We start from the raw sequence: 18,964 nt of genomic DNA on the forward strand, positions 1-18,964 counted from the left end.
ACTTGAGTTCTTGTACTACAGAGAATGTAGGCCGGTTAGTCACACCAGCTAAAAAGTTAGAAGATACAATACGTCTGGCAGAGTTGGTAATTGAAGTCCTACAGCAAAACGAAGAGCACCATGCAGAGGTGAGCAGCGTCCCCAGCGAGGTCGTGTCCCCGCAGGTCTTCCGCAGGATCCGGTGGGAGCTTTGTATATTTGTGTGATGTCTTCCCAACTGGTGCTGGGTTATCTTTTTTAAAAGCTGAAAGTACACTCGAGTACGATGAAGGCAAGGTACACTCCACGAGGAATGTTTTTTTCAGAGGGGAGGGAGGGCTAAAGGATGAATTAACTGAGCTATGCTCTCCTTGATGTCAGTCTGCAGCCTTTCTCACAGTGCCAATCTGGCCAAAATATTCACCACCAACTACCTGCAAGAGCAAGCCTGTCCACTTTTCCAGAAAGGTCGTATTTCCAAATCATGACCTGTGTTGTGTGCCTCCAGCCAGCATGAGCGGGGTCCCTGGCGCAGCTGCTGCTCCTGCTGTCCGGAGGGGAGCACGGAAAACTGCAACAAAACAGAACAATTCTCCTTTCTGCCCCTTTCTGAGAATTCAGGTTTCCAGGGGTCTCCCCAGGCCCCTCCACTACATGATTAACTCACCTGGTTTCCTGTTGGCCTCTTCTGCCTTGGCTTATTGGTAATACCTCAATTACTAGTCACAGAGGTTAGGATGATCTATGCTCTGTTACTCATTGTCTGGGTTATCTAAGGCTTAATACAACCACTCTTAACTCTTTGAAGCACCTTAACAGAAAGATTTGTGTATTAAAACCAGTGAAACCATGTCATAGTCAGATATACACCAGAAAATCGTGAGGCTTGATCCTGGAAACACTTGGTCCCACAGGCAGCTGGCATAGCTGGCTGTAGTCCTGCTCTCAGCACTTCAGGACATTTCTCCCTGAGCAGGTGATGTTGTATACCCATGTAAGTATTTGCAGGATTGAGCCCTGAGTTCTCTGGAAATCTGGTGCTCTTGAATGCGTATTGAAAAGTTAATAATTTTAAAATTCGGAGTGAACAGTTATTGTTTATGACTGTAGGTATTGTTGCACTCTTTCACTATTTTCTCTTTTCCTTCCAATTAATATATATATATACTCACAATATTTTGCATTAAGAGCATTTGATAAATAATTTCACAATCACCTAAAATCATTCCAGTGTGTATTAAATATGCAGTATAGTTTTACTTATTGATAATACACAGCAATCCACAAAACCCAACTAACGCCTGATTACATATTTAAATTTCCTCCCTGTTTTTCTACTGTTCATTCAATCTTGGATGATCCTGGCAGGGGAAAGAGGTATGTGACTAAACCGAATGAAACGAGTCACTCCTGTCATATTCCGTGCATGCCCTCTCAGTGCCATGTTTCCTACTGGGATTTTACCCTGGTTGCCCTCGCTTCCGTAACTTTGACCGAGGAATGTAACAGCAACTTTGGGTCGGCTGCTTGCAGAGCTGGTAGCCTGACACAGGAAGGTCAATGTGGCATAGCAGTCCAGTCCATGCATGCAGCAATGGGTATATTTTACGAGCGCTGCAGTTACATCCCAACACAACCCTACCTGCCTGGACTCGCTCCTCAGCCTGTTGTTACCTGTCGTTTGCATTCACCCGACCTCTAGTACACTGTGGTGGAGATGGACTAAGTACTACACGAGTGCCTAGAATGGTAGTGGTCTTCCTCTGGTTTTGTCTCTATGTGCCTTGTACTGGATATACAGTATTTATATGTAGAGAGAGAATATATGAGGTGAAGAGTGAAATAAACCTCCTTTTTACTAAAGCAATGTGTGCTTGAGAGCTCTATGCTTATGCAAAAACTGTTTTATTCCACTCCTCACCAGCACAGGCTGGATGTACAACCAGCTGGGAAAGAGCTGTTTTTTAAAACACAGCTTATTTTGAAAAGAGGAAGCAGTTGCAGGACCAGTCACACTCAGCCAGCCATGCTGCCAAGATCCTCACATGATGAGGAAGGCTCAGAACTGTTCTCCTGTATCTTTTGTGTCACAAGGTTTTGATTAGAGACAGAAGGTTAATGCCAAGACAGATAGGAGGCATCCCAGTGCCTTGTTCTGAACGGTGACTTGGAAGGATGAAATCCATCTCTCTCCAGAAGCCCAGCACACTGTCGGTGCATTTTGAATCCCTGTCCTGAGGGTGGCTGTGGCATTTCAGCAGTGCACAGGCAGTTGGCCAGCTCTCTACACACTTGGAATTGCACCCAGGGAAGAGAGAGAAGAGGCTGGGTGTTTTATCACTGATTTTTATTATGTATTGTAGCCACATTATGCTGTCACTGTGCAATGAGCATTGCTGAGGTATTACACTTTATTTTTCCCCCTGTAAAATTCCAGGTGACTTTTTTTATATGTTGTAACTCACCTGGAGAAGGCTTGACCCATGAGGTGTGACTCTTCAGTCTACTTCAGTTATTCAGGAGAAAATTGCACTGCTTACTGAAGAAATGCCTTACTTTACTGGAAAGCGATAGTTTTTGCAATTAACACATGCCCTTTTTTCCCCATGTGGACATCCAGGCAGACTCCCTAATGAGAATGTAGAAAGTAATACTCAGACCATGTTCAAAAATCATTACAAGAGGAGTATCATGTCTAGTCAGTTGGGTTTGTCTTACCCATGAGAAGGAAGCAACGCAGCACAGGCAGAAACAGCAGAATCCGTGTGCCTATGTCTGTAACCTGGGAGCGGGAGGTCTCTGGCATTGTATCATCTCTCCCATCAGATGTCTCCTAGCTCCCTTTCCCTTCCCCTGGATGACTGATGACAAATGCCAGAGGCCATGCCATTCACCTGTTTTTAAATTTGTGTTTTCTCTCTCTATGTATACATATGTGTATATGTATATATGTATCTTAACTCCTTGAGGTCATACATATATACATGTGTATCCATGTGTAAAATATACAACAATAGGTGTGTTTGGCTAGAAAGCACACTTTTTTCCCTCCTTTACATTATTATTTAAGCAAAGCAGGTAAGTAGATGGTAAATAAATGAAGTGTTACCATCTTGAAGAAGGTTTTCTAAGTATGGTGTTGCCAATCCTACTTACAGAAATTAGGGAGAAGGTTGAGGATCCTGACATAAGTTTGAGAATTACAGAGTTAAAATTTGACTTTTTAAGCAAGAGGAAAACTGTTACTGATTTGGGCATAATTTTTTCCACCAATGATCACATGCTTTTCTTTTTTTTAAATAGCTCTTTTTTTCCTTTTTTGTGAAAGCAGGTTCCTATTGCAGGACTCTGAGGTGTTTATATTGGGATTTGTTACAGAAGATATTCTTTGGCCTCCCCTCTCTTTCCTTCCCCCCAAATGCCGGTTGCAGTCGGTCCCTGGTAGCGGTCGCTCCATGCCCGCAGACCCGGGGCAGTGTTGGGTGGGTGCCAGCATGGCAGGCTCTGGGCTGGCAGAGGCACAGCCAGAGAAACCACATCAGAGCAAGGACAGCCCTGCAGCCTCCCAGAAAACCACAGCCAGGCCTTGCTAACATTGGAGGACCCTGCACAGCTCCACTGCTCAGCAGTGCTCCTTGCCCAGCCACCTCTGTGAGCAGGTTGGAGCAGGCATCAGCAGCACACCTCCCTCTTGATGGTTTTGGTTCTTCTGTGGTCTCTCAGTGGTTTGATGCCTCCCAGCATGGCACTCACTGCCATCCAGCCCTGTGCCTGGCTGGACACCAGCACCAAATGTGGAGAAGTGCTGAAGAGCACTGCCCTGCGCCTCAGCCCCACACAGGCTCCCTCACCTTGGTTTTGGCTTTCTCAGAGTGACAACTCTGCAGACTCCCAGGGCCACTGTCACCACTGCTGCTGCATCCCTGAGCATTCCCAAGCAGGAGATGCTGCAGCAGAGCTGGGCAGCTTCCTCCACGGGCCTGAAGCTGAGGACAGTCTGCAGACAAAGGACTTTGCTGGTAGCCACCTTGTCCCCATGCCATGACCAGTGAGACACTCACCTCCTGGTGTGGCTGCTTCAGGCATGGGCAGACACTGAAGCTGTGCCTTCATCTTCACCCCTGTGACAGGGCAGGCCCAATACTAAGATTAGTTTGGGGGTCGTGTGGTTATTTTGGTCATTTGGTTTACATCTTGGATGTGCACTGGGAAGAGAATGCTGAGTGCAATGCCCAGTCTGTCCATGCCTTCACATCAGTTTTGTATCAACTCATGGAATAATATCAGGGCAGTGCCTGTCTGCTTTATATTTTAAAGGATTGAAGGAGTAGAAATAGTTCCAAAGACCCCCTGCCACTATCACTGGCAGCTGAGAAGTCGAGCCAAAACAGGAAAAATTATGGCAGTAACCTGTTTTGGAGGTGCTGTTCCCTCTCCATGACCAGGTGAACCAGTAGCTGGAGTTGTGCTGTGCACGTCAGTGCAGTTCTTCATCAGTGAATCAGAACTGAACCCTGAGAGAGTGAAAGCCCATTCTGCTTATTCATGTCTGCTAAAACATGCAAAAAATGCCCCTCCCTGACTGGCAATTCCTCTTCAAACTGATTCCTCCATTCCCAATGTCTTCCGTTTCATCTCCACTCTTGTGCCTAAGCTAGAGGTTTCTTTTTCTTGCCAAGTGCCGCAAAGCCATTCCTTAGCTCCTTTAAGTCACTGAGTAATTTCCTGTCACTTCAAAATGACAGCACATGGTCCTGTGGACAGCTCTTCTCATATTGCATGTTCCCAGCCAGAAGTGACTCCTGAACACGCATGCATGCATTTGCAGCATTCACATCTGAGCCATGTATGATGTGAATGTCACCTCAGAGAGCCCGCACAGCGAATTTTAAGGACCCATGTGCATGAGAATGAGTTACCTCACTGATATTTTTTGGTTTTCAAGTTTAGACATATGTTTTTCCTGCCTCTGTCAAAATATAGGCTTGCCATAGATTTTTTTTTTTTTTACCTTGGCATGTTGATAGTAGAGCTTTGTAATGGGTTCCTAATCAGTAGCACCATGAAGGTGGTAGTGTGTTAGAAAACCATGTAAAATGAACAGTGCTGTAATAACTTATACTGGTGATGTTTGAAATATCTTGAAAACAGGGTGTGAATGATTTAGGTTTTAATGTCTTAGGCTTCTAGTTTTTCAAGACAAATGCAAGTACTGAATCCAAGTAGAATTTAAGCTGTTGAAAAATAAGTCAGAAAACCCACAAGCACAATGAAGAAACTCCCAAATTTCTGTACTTAAGAAATTAGAATTAGTTTGGTTTTTTTTTCCTGATAATTAGCATCATTAATGAAGTCATTTATTGTAAATTGAACAGATGAAACCTTCTCTGCTACGTTACAGCTGCATGCCTTTACAGTGGAGCTCTGAAGAGACCCTCTACAAGAGAGCTTTGTGTTAGAACAGCAGTGCCTAATTCTGTGATTAGCACTGCCCGTGCAGGCTAGCACTCAAAGCACTAAAGCACTGTTCTCTTTACAATAAAAGTTTCCATGAGATGCACTTTTTTTTTTTTTTTTTTAAGATATGTGGCCTAACATTTTTCCCTGTGCTTTATTAGAACTAATACATGTCTTTATTATCTTTTTCTGCCAACTCTGAAGGCCTTTGCTTGGTGGTCAGACCTAATGGTTGAGCACGCGGAGACCTTCCTGTCCCTGTTTGCAGTGGATATGGACGCAGCGTTAGAGGTGCAGCCCCCAGACACCTGGGACAGCTTCCCGCTCTTTCAGCTCATTAACGATTCCCTCCGTAGTGACTGTATGTATTCTGTATTCTGGTCATTTCCTTTTCAGTGGGCTGCTCAGGTTACTGATAATGCTTTCAGCCTCTCCTTACCGCACAGAGAGCTGAGATGGGTAGAGGTTTACAGATTTACAAACTCCTTTAGCACCAGCTTGATTTTATTCCATTGCCACTAGATAAAAGCACACTCCTTAAATCACTGAAGTCAAAGGTGGGAAGTTGAATTTTATTTTGCTTCATCTTCTCAAGTCTCTTGGTAATGGCTGCCTGATAAGCAGGGAATTAGGTACTCTATATCCGTCATTAAATGTGTGTATTGTTTTATATGTGTGTACTGCATTTATTTAGCATGGAGTAAGCCAGTCCTTGCTTTAAGATTTTATTAAAGGGAGGAAAATATTAAGGTAAATGGAAGCAGAAGTAGTTCAGAAGAATAATGCTTTGTGAAATAAGACAATTCTCCGAAGCACTTGGGCTCATGCTTTCAAAACCCATGTGAGGATTTGACACTTTCCTGGGAAGGCCAACCCTTCCTTGGGGAGCTGGTGGCAAAATTGGCATTGCTTTAGCTAGGTCCTAGACCAGGACCCCAGCTAGCTTTCTAAGACTATGTGAAAAAAGCCAGGGACTCATCCTCAGAAAGCAAGTTCCAGCATCATGGCACTGAGCAACCAAAGAAGAAATTCTTTTCCCACCTGCTAAAGCCATAATGTTTGCCATGCTGTGTTTCTTACACTGGTTTTATTCACAGGAAGTAATAATGTATTTGTAAGTTTTACATTAATGGAAAAGAAGGTTCATTGTCTATTTGTTTGGAGTAAGAAGTCATTCCTGCTGTCTGTGTCATGAACTCTGGCTCCTGTTATGTTCTTGAAGTTTTCCTGTTCACTGACAAATTCATTGTTTGATGAAGTGCCACACTGTGGTTTGTTACAGAGGTTGCAGTAACAGTAGTGTCTTACTATACTTTTATTTATCTATTCTAGATAATTTGTGCAATGGAAAATTCCACAAACACCTCCAAGACCTGTTTGCTCCACTTGTTGTTAGATATGTCGATCTGATGGAGTCCTCAATTGCACAGTCAATTCACAGGGGCTTTGAGCGGGAGTCATGGGAGCCAGTAAAGTAAGGAAACCTCCTTTGATACAATCGGAATTTGGGTGCAATGGATGGAGATTCATATAGAGGTGAATTAGCAAATGTTAGACATGCAGAAAATGCTTTAGACATTCTAGTTTAATGCTATAAATTGGAGGCCTGATCTCTTCAGGATTTTCAGGTTAATGAGGGAAATGGTATTGGCTTTTTGAAATGCATCACTGCCTCAGTTTGAACCGTGTGCCTTTGAACAGGGAAGCATGAAAATGGGAAAACCTTCTTAACTGCTGTGGCTTTTTGGAACCCATTCTAAAAGGCCTTTTCCAATGCTGCTTTTGAACTCACATAGCTCCTTTTCAGAACAAAAAAATCTCGCTTCACTGTGTTCAGTTCCAGCCCTATAACCCCTGTGAGTCATTGCTGTATTTATTCTCAACACTCATTTTTTCCACCCACCCTGTGGGGGGGATAGTGCAGTGTATGCCTCTGGCACCAGCCCCATGGCTGGTGGCTGCATTTGTCCCCATGTCCAGGGCAGCTCTGCCAGTCCCAGTCCTCTGCCTGTAGAATTAGACGTGCAGAAACCAAAGTGAAACATGGGCAAGATGATTCAAGCATAATCATTTCTTACATTTGGAAAGCTAGGAGTTTACCAGCAAGAAATTGGGACCCTGAGAAAAACCCAAATTGAACTCAAGAGCTGGTGAATGATAAAAATGTGACATGTGCTTTGGATTACTGTTGTTATTTCACAGGTTTTGAAGCATTGCTGAACCCTGTCATGCTTGCTCTATAAAGCCAAGTCAGATCCTACAAAGGGAAATAGCTGACTTTTCTTTCTAATAAAGATATTAAAAGAAAAAGACGGACCTTTTGCAAGCCACATGAGTCTGGCAGTGCCTCAGACCAGGAACTGGGACCAGATGACCTCTGGAGAGAGTCTTTTCCTTGCTTTTTTTGTCATTCTCTAGGGAAAGTGAAATGGCACTGTACTCTTAGAGGTTGCTGTATAAAAGAACGTGTGGTCTTTCAGGGCTTTTCACACCAAATATGTTCCGTTTACAAGGAAAAGAGATTTTGTTCAGCAGCCAGCCTCCCATATGCAACCTGGAGTCTGAGTACCCAGGTTTTTTCCTTTCTTTCTTGTGCATCCTCAGCATCCGTAAGAATTCTGCCTGCCAAATCTTGGGCTTTTTCTTGACACCTGATCATCCCCTCTGTTTTGAGTGGGGTTAAGTGGCTGGCATTCAGGAGCCTCTCTCACTTTCCATTTGCTGTCTTTGGTCTGCAGGCTAACAGGATTAAAGATCCTAAAAAATCTTGTTTCAAATAAGCAGATGTGACCCAGAAAACATACAAGAAATAGATCTTTCGAGTAGGAGAATGCCATTTTTACAGCCACTCCTTCAAGCAGAATTGCACTTCGAAGTTAGCATTAACTTCAGTTTCAGAGCTCTGCTTTAGTAAAAAATATGTATTTCCTTCTCTGTTATGAAACAGAGGCAGTTAACTCTGTGTACCTGTCCGCCTGGGTTAAGCACTCAATAAACAAATCATTCTGCTTTTTTTTGCTTTTATCAGAAGCTGTCATCTTTTTGCTTTTTAATGACTTCAAGGAGTTAACTATAGATGTCCATAAGTACTTGGATGTGCTACTTGCCTGTCAAAATGCTTTGTCCCTGGGTATGCCAGCATCTATCATTTCCAAGTTATCTCTGATAGTTATAAAAGATCTTTTCTTAGTTCTCTTGTGGTGGTTATTCCCTTCTGGAGTTCCAGTTACAGTGTGCTTTGAGCATTGCATCTCCAAGCCCAGGATGGACTCCTTCTCTTACAGACTTGGGTATTTAAAAGATTTCTTCCAGCAGGAAAGTGGGTGCTTTCCACAAGAAGCTTCTGTCCATCTGGTGAAAAGATGCACCTCGGGTTTTTTTTTTCACTTGTTGATATTTTGTTCTTATGTCTCGCACACAAAAGTGCGAGTTGCAAACGCTGGCTCAACGTGATGTGGCCCGGTGAAGGGAGGCACTAGTGAGTGCCAGAGGGTGGCACATACAGTGCAAAGGAAAAGAGGAGTGTCATTCCTAGGATCTTATGACATTTTTCATGTGCTGTTCAGAACTAAATGTTAAGGCATCTTCATCTTTGCCTCCTGGGCAGACCACCTGCTCCTCTTTGTCTGATCGACAGGGAACTTGCAGAAAAATTCAGGTTAGAAACTTATTCTGTTTGACTTGCCCTCCTGTATCTACTCTCTTCTCACCCCACATGTCCGTACTGTAGCACAGTTGAATTTGTGGCCATGGATTCTTAAATAGTTTGGAGCGGCCAATTCCCAACCAAATTGTGACCTTCTATTGACACCTCTCCAGCAGAGCTTTTTTGGAAATCGGGAACACTGCAGAATATTCTTCCACAGCTTTTCTCTGCTTTGGAGATAGACCTTCAAGTTGGCCAGCAAAGACAGATCATCAGAGCTGGCCGTTCCACCAAGCTTGTTGTTGTCCTGGATCTCTACAGTGCATTATGAGAAGGAAATCTCATTATCTCCTGTTAACCAAGATATTATTCCACAACACAGAATCTTTTGAAAGGGTTTCTCTGTACTTGTGTTTGCAGTCAAGGCTGAAATATGTAGCCCTCCATAACCTGACCAGATGGCAGTTTGCAAGCATGTATTTCTTCTATTTTCATTGCTGAATACTCTGCACCTTATGCTCTGAGGAGTTAGGTATAGAAATCGCAGTGAGAGAGATACTGTTAACTATTGAAAAAAATGGTGGGGGGAAAGCATGGACGTTATGTGCTCATGAGGGCTCTGTAATCTGCCTCTGCAGAGCTGCTGAATTTGCAGGGGGTCCGTGCCCTATAGCTAGAGCAGCTGGTGCGCTTGTATGAATCCACGCAGAGAAATGTGGAACACTTGTCCTTCGCACAGTCATCCAAGTATGCAGGATGCAGAGTAGGTCTGTTCTCTGGTGAGTTGAGAGGTCTTGGAAAAGTAGGGTTTGCAGTGGGTTTTTTTCATGCTAGCTTCTCGGAGAGTGCTGATTTATCTCGCAGCCAGCTGACACGTATGTGTGTGTGTCTTTGTGTGTGTGTCTGTGTTGAAAGATCTTTTTGAGCAAATGCTAAAGCTCATGCGATGACAACCAATTTCAATGGCTTGACTAGGACATTACTCATTGACCCAGGGCTCTCTCTACCGCTCTGTAGTCCTGGCTTTAGCATCTATTAATTGCTCACTAACCCTTTGCAGACTATTTATAAATGTATCATTGATATAAATGTCAGAACTTGAACAATATGATTATACTAATCATTTTATAAGGTTGTACAACTACAGAATGATAGTGAAAAATGTTTCCCCTTAAAAGAAGCACCGCTGTAGTGAAAGTGAGTATTTTTGTTACTATTCTGGGTGTCAGTCACAGGAAGAGCACAGATTTGACTGCCTACTTCACTATCAAGCTCTTTGCTTCACATCAAGGCTTTTGTGAAAAGATTTGCTCTTGAGCATTTGCTCAGCCTCGACAGTGAGGTTGCAAGTGTTTATAGTGATGGAAGAGACAGGCATTTGCGTCTCCCATCACTAAATCATTTCAGGCATCCTGTAGGAACTAAGCATTTAGATGTGGCCAAGGGTCTCATTCAGCTCTATTCTGAACCCAGGAGACAGCTCAGTAAAAATACTGTGATTTTTCTGCCCTCCTTTCATTGCTAGGGCAGCTCTGCAGGAGCAGCCGCGGTGCAACTGGACGTGTTCCGTGTGTGTACAGTGTGAGCACTGGGAGGTTGTGCAGGGGTACACTACCAGTCTGTTTGCACTGAGAATTTCCCAGCAGACAGTCCAGGTGAGGGCATTTACACAGCTCACACACACAAACAGGGCTGAAGCAGACGACGCCAGGAAAACAAGCGGTGCAGCTCCAGAGTGTCTCTCATCAAACGTATCAGGATCCAGTCCTGAAGCTGAGTCGTCTTAAATCAGACAGCCCTCATCTTGTTGATGCAAATGCCCACATTCCCTGCCTGTTGGCTGAGGTTATATTTAGCCATCTATATTAAATAGGCATGGCTGGCTTCTAGAAACAGTTTCTCATCTTGGACCTGTAGTTTTATGGTCTGAACAATTGCAGGCTTCATGGAACATTTGTTGGTAATATTAATCATTTTTTAGAGGTCTCACTGCAACTGTTAGTCAGATAATTAGATCAGTTGAACCTGAAAAACTGTGCATGTCAATTCAGGAGAATATTTTTTTTACATTAGTTACTGTATGTTAACATAATATACTCCATTATTTTGCTGTTTTGTTTTGTTTTAAAAGTACTAACTTATTCTTGCAACATATTCTTGCATCAGCAAAATAATGTGTTGTATAAAAGAAATATGTTTCCGTGTGAATATAGTATACTGTTTACTCTAGAAGTCATATTTTATTAATACAGTGTTTTTATTAATATAACACTGTCACTTCTTGAATTTTAATATTAAAACCAAAGGTCCTCTGATTTATGTATTTACCATCTGGCTAAGTTATTTAAGTTGCTTTTCCTTATACATTTATATGTTGTCCACCTCTTGCTATTTCTTTATTTATTCCATATCAGTATCTAACCACATGCACTGCCATTTCTGAAGATTTAACACTCTCTCAATCACTATGTAGTCTATGTCTCATTCAATAGTCATATCATCTTAGCAGCAGATACAGTATGAATGGAAACAATGGACAGCTTTGTGAGAGTAGTGAATTCTCTTCTTTGCCTGAAAAAGAGAACACACAGATAGCAGGAAGTTAAGTCTACTAAGAATCACAGAAATAATTAGAAATCAGAGCATAGTCATGGGGTTTTTTCACTAGGAAAAAACTTTGATTTGTGATTTTCCTCCCCAACAAGGGATTTTATTGACAAAGAATGAAGTCTGTTGCCTAACATTCACCAGCAATGACAAGCTGAGCTCTTGCAGAGATGTGCTTCACATCGTCTGATGCGTTAGGAAACATTTATTCAGACAGCTCAATTCCATTACTTTGGGGGCTGATATATAAAACTTGCAGTAAGAAACGAAGTGCTAAATATGTCTCAGGGAAGTTACTAAGATTTTAATATGCCTTGAAAGACGTAGTGTATAATTTGATAGTTTCACAGGAAGCCAGATAATGGTGTCTGTATAGTAACTCATTTAATCCAGAGAAATGGGAGAGACCTCCAAAGGTGCTGTATCCTGATGCAGTCTCAGAGCAGGCACGTTTGGATGCTGAAGCAGTGCCTGTGTGCATCAATAGAAAAGCTTTCAGTAGCTTCAGCAGTGCAGGGTGAAGCTGAAATCCTGAATTTCTAATTCCATTTTCACTGAGTCCAAGTAAAAATCTGGTCAAAAGAAATGACACCTGAAATGGTGTCAAAGCATCTTGTTTTGTTCCTCACATGGGACTGTAAAACCACCTGTGGGTTGTGTACCAGGGGGTCAGACAGTGTTCCTGGGAGAGGGCAGAAATGAGGCATTTTTCTGAAACTGGCCTCTCTTCTGAGAGCCAGGTAATATGTGAGTTGTGTAATTGAGTTCTGGGTTTTGCTGATTCCCAGATCTCCTGGTGTTTTCATTTTGCATGGAGAATATAACTGTGATGAGATACTCATTAAAACAGAATTAGATCAATTGCAACATCTAGAGACCTAGTACAATGAAATTTGTGAGGGTGGATTCCAAACTTTGGGCATGCAGTGCTGTTACATGAACCTTTTATTCCAGGAGAGAATGTTGCATTAAGTCAATACAGCTGTCCACTCTTTAAAGGTCTCTATTTGCATAACAGTTGCACATCTGAAAATACTGATTGAAGTCATGATGCCCAAGTACCATGCCTCATATTAACCTTTGAATATCTTAATCACCTCATGGCCCACTTCCAGCCATGAAACAGTCACATACTAGTCCTGGATTCATTTACAAAGTGCAGTTTATGCACAGTGCACAAATAGTGGGGCTGGGCAATCCTTTGTTTTGCACCCAGGAATGCAAGGGAGGATCAGGGCACAGTCTTCACAGAGGAAGAGCCTTGTAGTTCACTGTTTCAGTACTCCAGATTAGCCCATCGTTATTTGTGGAGGGTCTAAGACAGAGAGGTTTTGCAGCAAAATTGCAACTCCATTGAGCTTAGTGGCGAGAAAAACTCTTATAGCTGGAGTTCCAGACTCTCTCTTTATGTCAGATTCTAGTCCCTTAGCAGATCTCGTAGTTTAGCACTTCCATTGCGCCTGTGTTTGTAAGAACTGAGACTCTTCCTTAAAAGAGAGATTCTTTGGAAGAAAAGCTGCTCTCTGCACTTTGAAATGGTATCAGGACTTGAAGGTGCAGTTATTTTCACAGGTGTTTAAGTTCTCTGTCAACATTTCCCTTTGAGATTCTTCTTTTCATTCTGGTTTGCCTTTTTTTTTTTTAAGGATATTGAATTTTATAACAGACTGAAAACACAGTACATTTTAAGCTTTCATACTCATGCTTCTTTCTGAAATGTTTTGCTTCAGTTTTTTAACTGTCCTCATGCTGTGAACTTTGCAGATTTGTTTCTGAGTGTCATGTGCTTCTGCTACATCGGCATTGTCACTGTTATGGTATTTTTTCTTTCTGTCTGTTTCTTCCACAGGAGTTTAACAAGTAATCTGCCCAATGTGAATCTACCAAATGTGAATCTCCCTAAAGTACCAAATCTACCAGTTAACATCCCACTAGGCATCCCACAAATGCCTAGCTTTTCTGCACCGTCATGGATGGCTGCTATTTATGATTCTGAGTGTGTATTCAGTTCAAATTAGATCTCATTTAAATTTAAAGTAATCTTGGCATGGATATGTATTGTTTGTTTCTGTGCATTACATAAAACTTTAAAGAGTGATACAGTTAATTAGATGTTTTCTGAATGAGACACTAGTGAATTTCTGGCATGTGTATTTTGAGGGTTTTTTTGTATAAACCTTGAAAATTTGTCTCAACTCCCACTGAGAGTTTGAGCAAGTATCTTGCTTTACAAAATAGCTGTCAACAATGGGGTATGGTCTGAATAACATACAAACCACAGAACTCACAATGTGACATTATGTGTCTCAGCAAAGAGTTTTGTCCAAAAGAGAAGATTAATCAATTTCAATGCCAGTCAACCAATTTCTGTGGACCAGATGTAGATCTAAAAATGAATTTTATTTAATGCAGGCTCTGCATTTCCCAGATAATTTTTGTCTTGACTTTGGTGAAGAAGTATAAGAAAAAGGATCACCCTGGAACAGTTTTTATTCATGTTGGGGGATGCCCCAGAGAGCAAATAAAGCTCCATAGCCTTCATTACTGCTCAAATAATGCCATGACCAACTAAAGAAAGAGATTTTCAGAGCGAGTTTTAGATTATGGCTTGGAAAATAGTGTCAAAGCAGCCGCTCTGTAGGAGGCTTGAGCTCTGTGCTCCCAGCTTCCTGCCTGACTGTCCAGGGTGCATGTGTGAAGCTCAGGGAGAGCATACCTCAAATCCTCAGCACAGATTAGGCAAGTTCTCTTATAGGAGATTTCTCACTGAGCAGTGTGGAGGGTGGTACCCAGTGGGCTCAACCCAAATCTCATCATTTGAGGTAGCTCATCTCCCAAGAGGTCCTATCATGGGAACTGTTATTTGTCCATTCTCCTTCTAAAATCCTAGAGAGTTATTTAGGGTTGGCATAGACTGGTCTCAGACAGCACTGTGGTGCTTTTCCTCTATCCTCTCACTTAATAGATAAAACTGAAGAACTCACCCAAGAATCTCCTGTTCACTTTTACTGAAACACCCTCAATTACATCTACACCTGGAGTCCACCAGAACGCCTCTGCCATTAGTCTGGCACGGGCAGGATTGCAGAGCACTGGTAATGAATGAAAGTAAAGAAAACACTGATGTGAGATCTTTTTTAATAGATTTTAAACCTTTTAAAATATTAGCATGGTTGTTTATGTTTCAAAGCCATACAACTCATATTCATGCTAAGATAGTTATTTTAAAGGCTAGCTTAGGCAGTTGTCTGTAAAGAGTACTTGAAAGTTTTAATCTTGCTCTGTGCATGCTTTGTGGTATTGCCCTTGAAAAGATAAGAATCATGTAATGACAGAAAATTGGAGAATCCCTCTGAAAATGCTTGAGCATCAATGGTGTATTGCAAGCTGCCGGCGTGATTAGAGTAATTGTGGTGCTCACAAGCAAAATCCAAACAGGGCATTTTGGAAATGAATATACTATATTGTTTACTTGGATGGAGCCCTAATCAAAAGTGAGAAAAAGACACAGAATGATTCTTCAAAAATTTTGAAACCAAATGGATGTCATAATATTGCTGCAGTAAATACCAATTATTGTATTTGTACACATTAAATCACTTAAAATGTAAATCCATGCAGTTCCAAAACTGGGTTTAGACTGTTAAAGCTTGCTTACACCCAAGCGCAGGTTTGAACTAAAACCGGTGGTAGATGAACATGTGAGACTGTTGTCCAAATTGGTCCCCTGGCAAAAGCAAATGCCTGATTCTTTATCTTTTCATCTCCCTGGTTCCCTTTTACTCACCCTTCCCCTCCATCAAGGACATGTTACCTGTTGCTTAGTGTCAGATACGTTTCTCCTACAACCAAGACTATTCATTCTTTATCTTGTTGACTCTGCTAGCCCAGGCTCCCTCAGGACCCCTCTGGCATGTTGGGACTACAGTTCTCACCTGGGAGTAGCCCTGTTTGCATTAGTTCCCAGCTCCTCTAGCATTAACTCAATGCAGCTGGCATCTGTCACAATAGAAACACCCTCCCTCATCTGTTTCTATAGATGATGTCAGCACAAGTGGTAATGCATGGTGTGTTAAATATTTTATAAATTACTGTGTTAGCATTAGTGGTATGCGAGGAGGGGGTTGAAACTCTTGAAGCTCCCTTGGTAATTATTCTGAAAAAAAAGAAAAAAAAAAGTGAGGGAGAAGAAGAGAGGGAGAGAAAAGGGTTATAGATGCATAAATTTCTGTGCACAAACAGAGTGCAATCCAGTCCTGTATTTTTATTCTGTAAGTGGAGGTTTGAGATATAATTATACTGTGAAAAGAGCTGGTGTAGCTACACACTGCAGGACTAAAGACTTCCATCTGGGCAGGGGTGTGGGTACAAGAATATATGCTTGGGAAAGAAATTGAGAATTTTGTGGCAGACCAAAGTTGTTGCAAAATAAATTTTTTAAAATGTAAATTTGTTGTCCTGTAATTGCCTTTGCAAAGAAAAAGGTGCAGCAGTAAATCCTGCCGAAACTCCTGGATATGAGATGTACCTTTAGCTCAATTGACTTACCCCAGTTTTTTTTCAGCTGTTCAAGAGATAAAGTGTGTCCTCGCTCACCACTTGTTAGCACTGTCCCATACCTGGAAACGGGGCCACACTGGGGGGACAAGGCAAACTCAGGATATAATTTGGTGGGGGGAGAATTGCATGAAACCCTAAATCTTAATAACTGCATACTGCCTAGTATGGCAGTTATTATTGATCAAGGATTTTCTCCCACAATTTCTGGCCTTAATTCTTAATAATCACATACTTTAATGTGGTTATTAACTAAGGCTGATTTTTACCATACACACGTTCTTCCCGTTAATGTGTGTAACTCATGATGTTGTCTTACTCATCTGGTCTGGAAAGTTTTGTGGGTGATGACAGCAAGGTAGATTAGGCAACTGTATGGTAAAACTCAAAATCCTGATGGTGGAGATGGCCAGCGTTGTCCTGTGTATGAAACTGCTGTCTGCCTTACACTTGTTGCAGGAATGGTCTCCACATCAGGTTGCCAAGACCCTGATGCCACTTCTGACTTTTGTTCTCATTTTGCCCTGCCAGCAATGGATCAGGCACCTCAGAAGATATGTTCTGGAAGCTTGATGCCCTACAGACCTTCATTCGGGATTTGCACTGGCCCGAGGAGGAGTTTGGGAAACACTTGGAGCAGCGCTTGAAGCTTATGGCGAGTGACATGATCGAGTCCTGTGTGAAAAGGTGGGTGCCCGTGAGGGAGCCTGGCGTGTTTCTCACAAGAGCTCACAGGATGCAAAGCTATTCCACCTGAAAACTGCAATTCACCCCATTGCTGTGAATTGTGGACTCTCCCAAGCAGACACTTGTCTGTTGAGACTGAGTGCTTATTCACAATGAGGCAATAAATTACCCGTTCTTCTGGGCTTTGGAGGTAATTACTTATTTTCAGGGCTGCACGTGAGGTCAGATCTTTGTAAATGCAGGTTGGTGTGATGATGCTGACTGCTGAAGGTATAGAGAGATCCCAGCACCCACCTAAAAGGCGCAGATACGTGAAAAAAGAAAAAACAAGAAAAAAATTATTTAAAAAAAGGGATAGTGTGTTGCTTGGCACACAGGTTTCACGTCTGCCGTTGATTGGGAAAAGCTGTTGTATCATCAGCCACATTATAGCATAGTTACCTGCAGATCTTCCAAAACAGAGATCTCTTTAAGCAACTTTTAGACATACTGGCAGCTGTCATTTTGAAAGCAAAATATTGAAGTTAAATTTCAAACTTTTCTTCTGCAATTTATGTCCATTTGCATCAGAGATAACGAGGCAAGAAGAAAAAAATGAACTTGGTATTTCTTTGTGCAAAAATTCGTAGACAAAGAGATGAACCAGAGAAAAAATAAATGCCAAATATAGCCAGTACATGCTAATATTAACTGCAGTGTATGATGTGGCTGTTGTGTACCACACTTTCCTGGCCACTCTGCAAGTGTGAGTGTGGCATTTATTTTCAGTACAATCCTCACTAGCCTGGATGTGCAGTGTCAGCACAGGAGAAGGCACATTCAATCTCTGAGATGCAGGTAGGAAGGCACATATCTTGAGGCTTGTCCTCTCACCATTCTGGAATAAACCCTAGTGCATTTTAATGATGCAGTGAGATTTATTGCATTTAATGTTTTTGACATAGAGCAATTTATTGCAGCAGCCCATCTTTGGTCCTGTGTCTGGCACAAACACTAAGCTTTAGTTGTCCTTCAGTTGTCAGGCTGTCCTTTAGGAGAAAACCCAGTGCTGGAGCTCTGCTCTCTGCTCTGCCTACCAGCAGAACCACCAGCAAAATTTATTTTCTCTTTTTTCTTTATTTCACTTGGAATTAGGGTCCCTTTGCTGTCCCTACAGCACAGTTATAGCTGCAATGAGCTGTAAAAATCAGAACAAGTTAGCTCAGCTGAGATAACTGGGAAAAATAAGCAAATTTCCAGGTACATCTAAAGAAAAGCTTGTGTGCCTGGAAGTCAGGTGGGTTTTTTTTCCCTGATTTGCCTCAACCTTTCTACAAATGTGTTGTCCCTCTGTAAAAACCTGGCCCAGCTTGTATTGGTACAACTATATATAATGGTTGTGAGCATAAGTAGGAACATGCTCCTCTCCATGAGGAGATGGAAAATCCCAGTCTCCTTGGGTCCTTTCAGTAATTATCAACATTCTAGTCCCCGAGTCCAGGCTAAATCTGGCACTGGTAATTAAATCAGTTCAAATGCCATTGCTGATGTAAACCAATATGCTGCCTTCCCTATTTATATCACCTGCAAACAGGGCCTGGCTAAGGTTTCTTTAGCAATTTCAGTTTGACACAACATTTTTCTTCGCGTCTGTCTCTGAACTGTTGAATCCATGGAGGAGCCACCCTGCCTTCCGCACTGGGTTGTATTTCAGGGCTGTCAGGAAAGCAGCCCTTGCAAGGAAGGCCTGTTCACTAATAAACCCAGGCAGAAGGACCTACATACCAGCTCAGATCTGATCCCCAGAACGGGAGTTTCACATTCGTAAATGAGTTTTCATTTGCATAACCCTTGGGGGATCATTTAAGTTCGGAACTATTCCTGAGCTGCAGCTGAGATTATTTGTTATTTCTAAATTGAAGCTCCTATGTTAATTTATTGGCAGATTCTGTGTGATGTGATAATTGTTCTGTGTTAGGTTAGATTAGTGAAGTACTTCTGGAATATGAAGAGGGGCTCTGAAAAAAGGCAGGGCAATGCCCACCGCACTGG

The 18,964-nt window shown here is 42.2% G+C and overlaps 1 protein-coding gene across 35 annotated transcripts in view; it reads left to right on the plus strand.

Annotated features, from left to right (window-relative positions):
- The window catches only part of CADPS (calcium dependent secretion activator), a 206,957-nt gene that overhangs the window by 150,828 nt on the left and 37,165 nt on the right, over window positions 1-18,964 (plus strand). For 17 of the 35 annotated variants that reach the window (XR_005258465.1, XR_005258468.1, XR_005258470.1 and 14 more), the window contains 6 exons: window positions 22-128; window positions 1,348-1,356; window positions 5,641-5,797; window positions 6,769-6,910; window positions 13,539-13,685; window positions 16,778-16,933. Coding sequence is in view for 9 of the 35 variants with exons in the window: in XM_038149681.1 (XP_038005609.1) it covers window positions 22-128; window positions 1,348-1,356; window positions 5,641-5,797; window positions 6,769-6,910; window positions 13,539-13,685; window positions 16,778-16,933 (718 nt within the window). In the remaining 26 variants the exon portion in view is untranslated. The remainder of the gene's footprint in view (window positions 1-21; window positions 129-1,347; window positions 1,357-5,640; window positions 5,798-6,768; window positions 6,911-13,538; window positions 13,686-16,777; window positions 16,934-18,964) is intronic. The other 18 variants (XR_005258466.1, XR_005258471.1, XR_005258474.1 and 15 more) reach the window with 3 other exon arrangements.

The sequence above is a fragment of the Motacilla alba genome, chromosome 12 (assembly GCF_015832195.1).
Source record: "Motacilla alba alba isolate MOTALB_02 chromosome 12, Motacilla_alba_V1.0_pri, whole genome shotgun sequence".
Classification (NCBI taxonomy): domain Eukaryota; kingdom Metazoa; phylum Chordata; class Aves; order Passeriformes; family Motacillidae; genus Motacilla; species Motacilla alba.